Source organism: Diachasmimorpha longicaudata, chromosome 5 (assembly GCF_034640455.1).
Source record: "Diachasmimorpha longicaudata isolate KC_UGA_2023 chromosome 5, iyDiaLong2, whole genome shotgun sequence".
Lineage (NCBI taxonomy): Eukaryota > Metazoa > Arthropoda > Insecta > Hymenoptera > Braconidae > Diachasmimorpha > Diachasmimorpha longicaudata.
In genome coordinates, this window is record NC_087229.1 from 5,626,090 (window position 1) to 5,638,465 (window position 12,376).

Genomic DNA, 12,376 nt, shown 5'->3' on the forward strand with positions numbered 1-12,376 from the left:
AGATGTGAGATATTCCAACGAATATTTACGCCAAAAAAATAGTAAAATTACTTGGACATGCTTAAGGAATTACTCGGATTTTCGTCTATTGTTCTAAGTAATCAATTGTCTACAAGCTTCTTCAAGTACTAATGGAGCTTTTCTTAAAATAAAATATCTCTAAAATATATTCACCAAAAAATATGGATAATCCGTCAAGAATTATAAGTTATTTCTCAAAATCCTGAATGACTCGGACAAAAATATTATCGCAGTCATAAAAGGAAACGATTTCTAAATCAACTATAGGATATGTTATATCGGTTGAAAGCATAATAATACACATAGATAAATGAGTGAAATATTGGGCTCGGAAAGCCATAAATCATTCCCCTATTTAGAATACAAACGGCTAAACATAAATATATATTTTAGAGATACTTTCCGCCAAGAAAATCGTCATAAGGAAGTATCATGCAAATAATTTCCATTTCACTTTTACCAGGAGCACTTTTAGTTAATCGTTGAGGTCGGCCCTTAGCCGAGAACGATCCGACAGCGGTTATTTTGCGACCTGCACAACTCGAATTTTAGAGTCAAATGTAAAACTATCTTCAGTGTAATAACTCTCGTGAGGAAAATTACTCACTTTCTTCCCACACTGAAATCTCTTCCTGCACCACTTCACTCCTATACGTCTTGTAAAATAGTATCAACTTCTTTTCCAAATCTGTTGTATCGTACAAATCGAGAATTAGAAAGTTGTACAGCCTGTCCTCATAATATCGATTATTCTCCTGCAATCGGTGTGAGATCATGAGAGATGTTTCACATTAAATGAAGGACCCAGTGAATTTTCAGTCATCATTGAACAGCACTTACATTGATTAAATTATCGAATAAAACTTTGTGCTCATCATTTAGGCCGAGGAATTTGATGACTTTATCTCTAATCCATAAAATTCTGAAATAAAATTTCATAATCCGTTAGCTATTCTGATGGGTGAATACAAAATCATAAAACGAGTTTCACCGATAATCCATGGTCATAGAAGGGGACAATGCCATCGTTGAACTCCCTGGAGTTTCCAGGAGTCCCTCCTGGTGCTCTCCATCATTAGCATCACTGCTCGTAAGTTCCGCGTCTTTGTTCATTTTTCATTCAAAGTTAAACTACGACTAGCCTCAATTACTTGCACTTAAGAAACAATCTTCATCTTTATTTCGCTCTTCCCAGGTTTAAAGACATGGTTAAGTCGTGCTAAGTACTCAGAATTAGTGTTGAACGTTGCCATGGTGTTACCATGGAAAGAAACTTTCAGATACGTCCAAAATTAACGGGAAAACGTAATGCAAACATAATGCTTTTCAGGAAAACAGTTCGTTGTTTCATCGCACATTTATCCATTCAATGAGCCAAAATTAGTAGCAATTATCAAATCATTTTTTCCAACCCACTTTATTGAGATATTAACTGTGGAAATTCCTCAACCTGACTTTTTTTTAAGATGCTTCCATTTTAATTTAGCTCTTTCATTGGAATTATCTCTTTTTGAAGAAAGAATGGAACTTTTTTCCCACATATTTTCTTCAACAGTAATAATTAAGTAAAGATGACCAAATTAGAAAAATACCCCTTTAAGGTGTCTCTAATTGCCACCCATTTTTGTCAATAACGTGCAATGTAAGTTTCCTAATTGTTTTCATCCGGGGAGTCATAATAATTACCCAGTGATAAAGGAAAAATAGGAATTTATTAAATCAGAGGATCTATTTATACATAATCTTAAACACCTTCTCTCTTGTGTGACTCTTAGAAAATCTTACAATAAAAATCATTAACTCTCAGAACTATCAGTAGTTCTATTTACACTAGGAATCGAAAGGTCAGTGAAGAGCCCACGGATCACCGCCTCGGTGTACTCCTTGCGTTCCTCAGCTGTGTTAAGCGAAAATCCAATCGAAGGTATGAACTCAGTTCCATCTTTCTCTTTATCAGATTTTTCCTCTTTGTCCCCCCTCACTTGTCCCACCGAGTCCTCCAGCTTCTCCTCGCCCCTGAAGTCAGCTGTTCGGGCAACCTCAGGAAGATCAAATGGAGGATCATTTTTTGGTGGTTCCTCCACTCTCCTCACTTCCACTCCTTCGTGAGGATTAATTTCAAGTTCCTGACTGTTAGCGAATTTTTTCTCACCGACTGGAGGCCCTCCCGACGGAGCTTTACCCACTCCCTTATGAATGTCCAAGGAGAATGGCCTTGGAAGGTGATCTGCGTTTCGCAGATCTGACAAAGATCCCAGAGTACGAATCTCCTGCAATTTATTAAGGACTGTATAATTGATTATCTGCGCTCTCGAGGCATCGCCAGCGGCACTCAAATCTATTGTTGAATTGCTCAGAAGGTCACTCGTGGATTCCGCGGTTCTCTCCGATTTCACAATCTCAATCTCTCGAATGTCACCCGAAGGTTCATGTTGAGCGAGCAAACGCTTGATCAATGCACCCCGAGGATCGAACTTCTCGTTTCCTTTCACTGAGAGAGACACTTGGTACGGTGAACTCTCACCCTCGATTGTATCGGGATGTCTTTCCTCTCGATTTGGCCCATTGATTTGGCCACGTTTTTGTTCTACATCGTCCTCAATCACATTCGTATAATTTTGTAACTGGAAATCGTCCAACGGTGGGAGAAATAATCTCGAAGGTGGAGGAACAGAATCGTCGAGGAATGTATTTTCTTCAGCTCCAGGATTATTTTGGATAATTGGAGAAATGCCCTTAATTTCAGTGAAAGGTGTTTTCATTTCTTCGACTGGAAGTATCACCTGATTGTCCACGTAATCCTTTCTCGTCTCATTTGCGAAGTCGCGGAATAGCGGGGGGATAACGTCAGTGGCTGGTACATTTATGATGAATTGGTTGGACGAAGTCGAGTTACTTTCCTGAATTTTACTGGCGGAGGCTGTATCGTGCTGGTCGACATTGGAGTAGTAGAAAAATGGAGGAATGATGTTGGTCGACGGAATCTCTGATGATCCGGTCTGTCTGGCAGAGGCATTCTGATCATCGATGTCAATTTGGAATGTGTGATTTTCACCGGAATAAATCGATTGGAATTCAATCGATGAAAATTCCGTTACCATTTTCGCTTTGTCCATTGTAACTTCAGTAACCTCTTCGACTTTTGGAGATGCTGGACGCTGGGGAGAGACTGAATCTTCGATTTTTGATTTATAGGCGTCGGCCAGTGTTGGCGGGACTTCAACGACGACTGATGTGGTGGTGCCAATGGTGGGCCTTGTGGCGGGGCTCACTGAAGACTCTGTTGTCTTTCCTCTCGCTGAGTACAGGTGATCCGAACTCTCGAACTCCAGGTCATGACGAGGTCGGGACATGGGTCTTGCCGAGGTTGTTGGCACTGTCGGGGAGTAGAATGTTCGGGTGGTTGTCGTGACAGTTGGAACTGTTGGTGCGTAGGAGGGTCTGAATTCTCTGCTGTGGTGATCCGCGTCGTTCTTGTGATCCTGGCCGATTGTGTGGATTTTTATCCGCGGATTTTGCTGGATCAACATCGAGAAGTAATCGGGTGCTCGATCGCGAAAGTCATCGGAGTTGTATCTTGAGCTGTATTTGTACTGTATCTCTGGGGAATTATCGGCGTAATCCCCATATCGATTGGGACTAGTTTGCAGGTCGTTGATGAAACGAGCGGATTCGAGAATTGAATTTCTAGATCTTGAATCGATGGAAACATCCTTGCGAGAAGTCTGGAGGCTCGTCATCTCGTAAGCCTTGCGAAGAATCTCGTCGTCGTCCACTTCGCTCAGCAAACTGTCTCGATTTACTACGTGGTAATTCCGGGTCGATGAGCAGTCCACTTTGTTCCACCAGTCGCAGGTCAGTAACTTCTGGCTGAATGTCGAACCGATCGGGCAGAGGAAGGAGGAGACGAGGAAATTACCGTCACAAACGTGGAATAATTGACAACCAGCCTCTTCATCTGCGTAGTATCCTGAGGGAATAAACGAAGAATTATGCATTCGAGTGAGGAATTTCAATTTTTTTTTCTCATCCTGGTAATGAGGTTGCACTTTCAAGCACATTGTGGTGAAGAAAACTGTTCGATACTCGTGAGAAAGCGTTACGAAATATACTATTGTATGAAATAATCGAGTCAGCAAATATAACGACTGAAAATTAACAGAACAGACCTCTGTTCCAATAAATAAAATTAAACCACTAAAATCTTCAACTGAAGAAAAGAGCGAGTCCATTTAGAATTCTTCAACTGCAATTGCAAAACTCAATTCGAACTGTCCCACAGCCATCACATAAATAATTATACAATGCGCAAAAAGAATAAGAGATAAATTTCTCGAATTTTGAAATGCCAATTAAGTGTTTCTCCATTCCATGACGATCCTAATTATTAATGCTCAAATTTACACGTTGACTAATTATTGTGTAACGTGGCTAATTGAATGTTGCAAATGCCGATAATAACTACCCAGTGGACGGGCTTTAATTTCCCGCTTCAATCTAATTTCCAAATAATTTAAAGCCAGGAAATCTTGCGTCTGCGTGAGCATCGTGAATTTATGATATTTGTTTTCATTTAGTGGTCTTCAGTGGGATGGCTCCGACGGAATTGAAGCGGCACTCGGAGGCTCGCTGACCTATTACGAAACTCAATAAAATGTTAGCGGCAGCGCGCGGTACAGAGTTACTGCCTCACCACGGTGACGTTTCAGGGATTGCTGTGCATTTGTATCCACCGATTTATCCTTGACATCGATGTTAAAGGTGACAGACTAGAGTAAACCAGACCGACCTGTCGCGATTTTTCAATGAAAATTTACATTTTCCATTTTTTGCTTTATTTTATATGTCCCCAGGACACCCCTTTATAGTGCGAAGGACATTCATGAATGAAAGGTGGCGGTGGAATTCTACGACGAGGCTTTAATTACTCATGAATATGCAGGAGAAAAGTTCAATGTATTTATGATATCATAAAAGAATCAGATGGGGCCGGTTTTTATTCTAAATCATAAAATGAGTCATTGAGGTGATGACAATCTTATGACTGTCATAATTCGAGAAGAGATAGATTTTTTGTTGCAAAATTTTAGAATTTCCAGAGCCGGGAGCAAAATATCAAGAATAGATAATTTTTTCAAAATATAGGGGGCTAGAGAAGACGGAAAGAATTTTATTTAATCCGGTGTTAGCGAAAGTTAAATTAATTAACTTGAAATTCAGTAAATCTCTGTCGTTTTAGCGAATATTCTCGCGAAGATCCTGTACTTTTTCGGCGGAGCGAATTTTTTCTCGCAGTGTATTAACACCCGTGAGGAACATTCCATTTACAACTGCTACTTTCCCCTTTCGTATTGGTAATTACAGTATTCATATCAATAACAAAGTGGTAAAATGTAGTGAAATGAGTCAATTTTCCGGTTTATGTTAAGAAGATATTCCAGTGAAATGAGTAAATTGATTCGTTTACATGAGTCCAGGGTGATTACGATCAATAATCTGTTGAGAATGTGAAAAACAAAAAATAAATTATCGCAGCATAACGTCTCGGACTCAATGAGCTATGAAATGCGATTCAAATTATTTCTTAAACAGTTTCGTCGGAAGGAATATCACTGCTTCCGTTATAGTGAGAAGCCGGGGGCTGATTTGGCCGATACGACTGTATTTCCGCTCCCCTCCTCCCCCTCCCGCCCAGTCGCTGAGATTTACGAAAATTTATCGTCAGAATATTTTTTTTACGATTTCCTGGAAAGGCGGAAGGGTAACGCATTAAAGAAAACGTCGATGTGTTTGCCTTCGGGAATTCAAGATAGAGGAAAGTGGGGGCCTTCTCATTCGCGAAAAGAGCTCAAGGGGAAATGCTACTATAACGGGAGCAAGTATGACCAAAGACTACTGTATTAGTAAAACAAAGGCCTGAATAAAAAAAAACATCGCACTGGTACCTCAGGTATTTGGATATTGCTCCAATAATTTACAATTTTTTGTGTAATAAACGAAAAAAAAATTGATCGGACAATCACAACTTCGATTTACAATGGCTCACACTCATTTGTGCCAATTTCTACCAGTCGTGCTCTACCAGGAAGCCAGCGATCGGCTTTTACTTTTTTCCAATAATTTCACCGCCACGAAATGTCAAATATCAGATTATATTGATGGTCAAATATCAGATTATATGACTTGAAAAAAATGTGGAAAGATTTTTGACATTTCCTTCTGGACCAACTGATTTACGAAATGAGCGCACATTCATCTCATTTTTAAACTAATATTGATTGCAAAATTGAATTTTAAAAAGTCGAAAATTATGGGTCAGAAGATTGCAATGACAAAAACCTCAGGAGTCGTAAAAAAATGAAATGCTGCAGACATTTTTTAAGAAATACACAATTTCTCATTTATTCTATTGAATTTTTCGCGTACGATATTTTCGTTTATTTAGTTACCACTTGATTAAAGCGATTATTATGATTAGATGAACGTGATGATGTAATTCGATAAAAATCAACGGTATTCAACTATACATTTCCCTTTCATCCCGCTCACTGATTGAGAGATTAACGAGGTCGTTAGTTGCTGAGGGTCTGTCAGCCTTGAGAAAGTGTCTGGGTCACGAAATTCGGTGAGCAGATATAGTAAGAGATAATCATCACGCATTATATCATCAACGAGTAATACCGGGAGAATTCCCGCTAAACAATCATAAATTTACTTATGAACATTAAATGCGTACCTCTGTATTCATTCTGGCATTGAAAGCTTGTCTGTGGGATCGTCACATACGAAGGGTAATCGACTCCGGGTTCACCTGGAACATTTGTCCTGATATCTGAAAAATCTGAGAGAATTTACTGATTATTTCATGACAAAATCATGAGTGAAAAGTGCTTTATAATTTGAACTCAGTTGCAAAAGAAAAGTTAGTAACGAAACCATCTCTAAACAACACCCTAGTAATTAAAAAACCAAGGTTTGGTCACTAATTCTAATTCCACCGATAGCAAATATCAGTTCAAATATCTCCTCGAATTTGTTATCAATAACCAATCGTCCGTAATTTCCTGAATATAAATGTTCTGACTGCAAATTGAAATGAGTTACAGAATTCTCGATGCCACCTTCTTAAAAAATTGGGAACCTCCCCCAAGTTAATCTTACTCTCCTGAAAAGTGTTAATAAAGTATTTATAAATTGTTATTATCCTTCAAGCAAATGATTTGCTTATTCTGCCTTGAAATAAAAAAATTACCTGTCGTGTCTCTATAAGGATCATATTGACCGCTAGCTCCATAAATGTCGAAGGTATCCTCCTCCTCCGGCACATAGTATTTTCTAGAATAATTCTCATAAAATAAACTATCCTCCGCAAATGAACAACTACTGTCATTACCTTCCGCGCGATCCATCTATGGCTCTTCTGGCGGGAAAAGTGCGTCTCGGGTCTCCATCCAACGTTGGATCCAATCCGGTGATGCATTCCACACTCAAAAGAACACCTGAAGTCACCAAAAAATAGGGGTCCTTTGTAAAACATTCGAGTCAATAAACATCCGTGGAAATATATTGCTCCCAATAGCTCAACTTACAGACAGAGAAATATATCTTCATATCGAAATTCCTAGTTTCACGAACAAAGTGATATATCTTTTATTTGATCCGGCGAAAATTGTCGGGACACAAAGCACTAGATCACAATGGAGCAGTCGATGCACTAAGCGGCACGAGACTCATCTCTGGTGTCTTCTCGAGTCGACGGCGGTCGCCCGGTCGCACCCAAGGGGGAGGGATGGGTTGGCCGGTATATTGCCTCTTACCTTTCCTCCAGTGACTTTCCCACCTCTCACTCAGCTATTTTATCATCACGGCATGGAGCCATCAGAATTTTATACTCAACTCCTCGTCATACACCGGCTATTTGATGGACGAACGGCATCTGGTCTAGGGTATACCCCGTGCACTGACACCCGGTATCCTTGAACCAGCCGCTGAGGTCATGAGACACTACTGCAAGCTAATAAGTCTCGTTATCACACCTGGAGAGTGCATGACTATTGATGAATGGCGGTGGTGAACGTGACATGAGGTGAACATGATTTGGATAAATTAATCGATTAAAATTTGAAAATATTCAAACAGATGAATTTTTCCCGTCAAAAGTCCACCATAATTTAATCCATGCGGTTAATTTGTATGAAAGTTCGGTAGGATTTCTAGGGAATAGAATATATTTTGTTGAAATATTTTCGCATTCGGAGAACTCGGCAAAAATAAGTTTAACGAATCGAATTATAACTAATCGCTTTTATCAGCGATTGGGGGACTTGAGCCGACGATGTAAATATGGGTTCGTGTATTAACCATTTGCGAGAGAAAAATTCACTTCATGTTCCTTCAATTGGACTTGTATTTCAGCACTTTCTTCTCAACCGCAGATCATCTCTCCGCAAGGAGAAATAATAGTGATGATAATAAAATGTACTATGAGACATGAAATTGTTTTGAAGTGAGAAAGTTCTCCGGTGGTGTTTAATTGTGAGTGCGGTGCAAACACCCTGGGAGGGTAATTAAATGGGAGTCTCGGCCATTTTATGGGCACTTGCAAAATTTTTGATTGAAGTTGTGTCTGAGAGATTGAAGAAATATCTTCATGGCGGGAGAGAAGCTGAGGATTACCGTTAATAGTAACTAGTGGGGGTGAAAATAATTCTGATTCCATGAACAATGTCTTAAGTGTCCCAAAGACGAAAGATTCCAGGTTACAATAAGAAGGATGTAAATCCTTCAACTTTATTTGAATCCCGGAAAAAAACCCCCAGGATAAATCTTACTTTTTCATTTTTTCATTTATTTCGGACATATTTTGATTTCAAAATGAAAATTTCGACAAAAAGGAATAGGAGGGAAATGAATGGATGAAAAAAATAAATTATTTATCATATTCACAATTTTTTTTATGTAAATGAATAATTTTAGTTTTTCCGGAGATATTTTTTCCGCCACATCTTTATTTTACTGGACTTTATAGTGAATAGCGAAATAACTTCCAATCTTCTCTCACTTCGAATAAAAATTGAGATTTAATTTTATATAACGAATAAGAAAATTGTGGATTATAAAAATTGCAAAAATATTCCGATGATCTCAGAAGAAAATTATTCATTACAGAAAGAGTACATTGAAAATTAAGCGTACAGGGATAATGATGTATTAATGAGTAAGTTTCTTCTATTCATAAATTTTCCACTAAGAGGGTAATAATTTTCTATTAATTAGCGCTCTAAACTGCTCTTCAGTGATAATTCAGTATATTTTCAGCATGAACGCGCAGTGTATTTGATCATTTTATAAATTTCTCATCCAACAAATGGCGGTGGTTTCTTCCACTTATGCAACAACTCATAAAAACAACTCAGGAATAACGTACGTTAGACTGGAGCGTCATTCCAAATAAAAAAACGATTTCCCGGCTAATGTCGAAAGGAATAAAAGGTGCATTCCGGCTAGAGTGACCCCGTAAAGGATAATAGAGCCTTCAGACTCGAGGTAGCGATGAAAAAAAAAATTTCCACCCCCCGCCCATGGCACCCATCTTGAATTTTTTTGAGAGGAAACGTGAGTTTCGCCAAAATTGATTTTTTGCGCTCAGTGAAAGTGACATTATTATCCCGGCGTTACGTGGGAGGAATTGTTCTTCAACTTGTTTGTACGAATGAAATGGAAAAAATTTTTGGAGAATAGCAAGTGCTGGGGATACATTATCGCAGGATCGTGGTCTATGGAGTATTCCATTGATGGAACAATTCAAACGTGGAGGCTTCTACGGTAAACGGTATTTCGAGTGAATGAAGCGCCAGGGAAAATTGTTGTCACGTTTGTATACATTCAGATTGCTGGTGAAGATTAGCCAACTATCATTCTCAAACGCGTGGGAATTATTGCGTAACTATAATCGGTGAGCAAAATATATTGTGGGAGTAAATACAACTGTTTTACTTTTTACACCATTATTTAGCTTATCTTCATCGGTTTCCGTCTTTGAGGAGAGAATCTTTTAGCCATGAAACATGTTATGTTCTTTCTAATGACTTGTCTATGGAATATATCGAAATGCTGTCCCTGCAACAAACTGGGAAATTGAAAATATCACGGGTTTTGCAGAACAATATTTACAGTCGGAGTTCTATGATAAATCAAGTCACACAATTGAGTAGACAGAGACATAAGATTTATAATATACCACATAATTAATTTTGGAGTTTTTGAAATTCATCTTGGAGCTATTTTTGGAGGTAGTGAGGCACAATAGTATTCTCCGTCTTCCAATTATTATGTAAAATTTTTCCTGTTTTCATAATGGCTTCGCGAACAACTTTCCATTTCGTAAATCCTCGTCATACGAGAAAAATGCAGCATCGAAGTGTGAAGCTGGACAGTTTTAATTAATTCCCTTTTCAGTGTTTCATGGTTTGAAACGTAAAAAAGACTGAAAATTATGCAAAGCCATTCTTATGTAGGTAAGTAACATCCTACAAGATTTGTTATAAAATTAGTTACTCCTCGGTGGAGAATATTTTTTCCTGCCAAATGCTTGTCTACTTTTGTTGCCAAACATTAAGACTCGAACTCTGTTTGACCTTAAATTTCCACACATTTGGATTTTCGATGTTTTAAAATTATCGAGCATTATGTACCACAAATAATTTACTGTTGTCGCTTTCATCACATTAAAAAATGTCGAAATCCACTGAAATTTCAAAATCATTTTCTCTCCTCCAATGATCAATTGTTGTTAAACGTAAAATTATATTCTTAATATCGTGAAATTGTTCTTCCCCTTGTAATTTTGAAGAAAAGTGTAGCAGAGTTTCGTCCCATTGTAACATCGGCACACCTTGAAAATTTGAACTCATTCACTTCGGCTTTCTCTTATTGTCAAGCGTCAGTATATCCACTTGCTCCGAACCCATTACTTTTATGTCAACGATAAATGCGTGAAGAGTGTGATTACCGAAGGAGCCTCAGCATCCTTCACACGTACGCATGTGATCTCAGTGAGTTCTCATGTCCTTGTACCACTTGCGATTAACTCTATCCATTGTTAATCAAGTGACACCCTCGATCATTTATTTTTTGTAGTAATAAACACTTCGCATTCTGTTGATTTGAAAAATATGCCTTCACATATTCACGGAGTTCAATCATAGTTTTGTAAAGGTTGGCCTGTGACCTTTCTTTATTATACCAGCGTCATCGCCGTCGGTTTATTGAAGAGTGAACATAAAAATGAAATTATTTGAATAACATAACGAGAGACTTCGACATCTGCATTGATCATTATTTATTATATTTTTCTCTTAACAGTTGAATGTGTCATTGTGCAAAAAAAGGTGGAACATTTGAACCAAAGAAAATTCGACAGAAAATTTTATTCTTTTATTATTTTTTATTTATATTCAATAATATCTATTCCATTAATATAATTCAATAATGAGAAATCAAACGAAAATCCAAGTTGGAGAATAAAAGGAAAGTAAAAGATACTTATACACATTCTTAATTGAGATGGCGCTGCCAACCCGGCAAGACCTAAGATACTCACTATATATTTGAATAAATCATTTAACACCGAATAATAATGAGCTGATGATTGTCGATTACGTCCTGGAGATTACTGATAGGGGTAGTCAAGAGGCTGATCAATAGCAAATCATTTCTATGTACGACTGCCGATTCGATATCCCTGCAACCCCAATTGTCACTGTCACATTCACAATAGGCCTTCGAATTCCTCCGGCATGCCAACAATATTCACAATCCAATCGAAATATTTAACGACATTCGTCAGAATAAAATAGTCTCGTTTGTTTGGTATTGCCGACATTATTCCACCAAGTCTGTCGTCGATTATGAAAGCGGAACCGCTGTCACCCTATTTCAAAAAGATTTATCAGATAAGGATTTTTTGCGATAAAGTACTGAGGTTTTATATTGATTTCGTACTTTTGTCCTTATGCAACAAATATCTGAAAAAACTTGGGACTATATAGGAGTCAATTTTATCAATACATTGTAATAGAGAAATGTTGTAGGTGTGTACTTACCTGTGTCGAATTAACGGTTTCACTCCAGATACAAATGTGTCTATAATACTCCCAATTTGTGCACGGTACGACCTTGAACGTGCCTTTTTTTATCGTTCCGAGTGTTCTGGGATCTGAAGATGTGGGTCCGGACCCAAACAGAATACCTTCCTTATCGAAGTCGGGGCTGTGGCATGGTAACTTAACAATTTGTTGTGTAGGGCCTAGCTCTACAACTTCGTTTAACTGGAACAATGAGGGCGTTTTATGGT

The 12,376-nt window shown here is 38.2% G+C and overlaps 4 protein-coding genes across 6 annotated transcripts in view; 1 reads left to right on the forward strand and 3 right to left on the reverse strand.

The window, feature by feature from the left end:
* Positions 1-1,234, reverse strand: part of LOC135162971 (dynein axonemal heavy chain 10) — a 19,113-nt gene extending 17,879 nt beyond the window's left edge. The window contains exons 1-4 of the mRNA XM_064121989.1: positions 1,013-1,234; positions 862-943; positions 629-776; positions 482-553 (exon numbers count right to left, since the gene is read on the reverse strand). Coding sequence (XP_063978059.1) covers positions 482-553; positions 629-776; positions 862-943; positions 1,013-1,134 — 424 coding nt within the window. The 5' untranslated portion in view covers positions 1,135-1,234. The remainder of the gene's footprint in view (positions 1-481; positions 554-628; positions 777-861; positions 944-1,012) is intronic.
* Positions 1-12,376, forward strand: part of LOC135162958 (angio-associated migratory cell protein) — a 26,181-nt gene that overhangs the window by 10,390 nt on the left and 3,415 nt on the right. The window lies entirely within an intron of this gene.
* Positions 1,715-7,875, reverse strand: LOC135162939 (uncharacterized). Of its 2 annotated transcripts, none has more exons than XM_064121912.1 (5): positions 7,611-7,875; positions 7,415-7,520; positions 7,274-7,356; positions 6,758-6,832; positions 1,715-3,991 (listed from the first exon to the last, which is right to left on the reverse strand). In XM_064121912.1, the coding sequence occupies exons 1-5, from the start codon at positions 7,630-7,632 to the stop codon at positions 1,818-1,820; spliced, it is 2,460 nt and encodes an 819-aa protein (XP_063977982.1). In that variant the 5' UTR covers positions 7,633-7,875; the 3' UTR covers positions 1,715-1,817. The 2 variants fall into 2 exon arrangements, with proteins under 2 accessions (XP_063977982.1, XP_063977980.1); XM_064121910.1 differs by having other exon boundaries at positions 6,758-6,862; positions 7,611-7,874.
* The window catches only part of LOC135162965 (UPF0598 protein CG30010-like), a 6,300-nt gene continuing 5,371 nt past the window's right edge, over positions 11,448-12,376 (reverse strand). For both annotated transcript variants that reach the window (XM_064121975.1, XM_064121974.1), the window contains 2 exons: positions 12,126-12,350; positions 11,448-11,953 (listed from right to left, as the gene is read on the reverse strand). Coding sequence is in view for 1 of the 2 variants with exons in the window: in XM_064121974.1 (XP_063978044.1) it covers positions 11,792-11,953; positions 12,126-12,350 (387 nt within the window). In the remaining variant the exon portion in view is untranslated. The remainder of the gene's footprint in view (positions 11,954-12,125; positions 12,351-12,376) is intronic.

Excerpts from the sequence above, each read along its gene's own strand:
- LOC135162939 (XM_064121910.1), bottom strand. The coding sequence starts at position 7,632 with ATGAAGATATATTTCTCTGTCT. Across the intron at positions 7,521-7,610 it reads GAAGATATATTTCTCTGTCT|GTGTTCTTTTGAGTGTGGAA; the intron begins GTAAGTTGAGCT and ends TGGTGACTTCAG. Across the intron at positions 7,357-7,414 it reads ATAGATGGATCGCGCGGAAG|AAAATACTATGTGCCGGAGG; the intron begins GTAATGACAGTA and ends GAATTATTCTAG.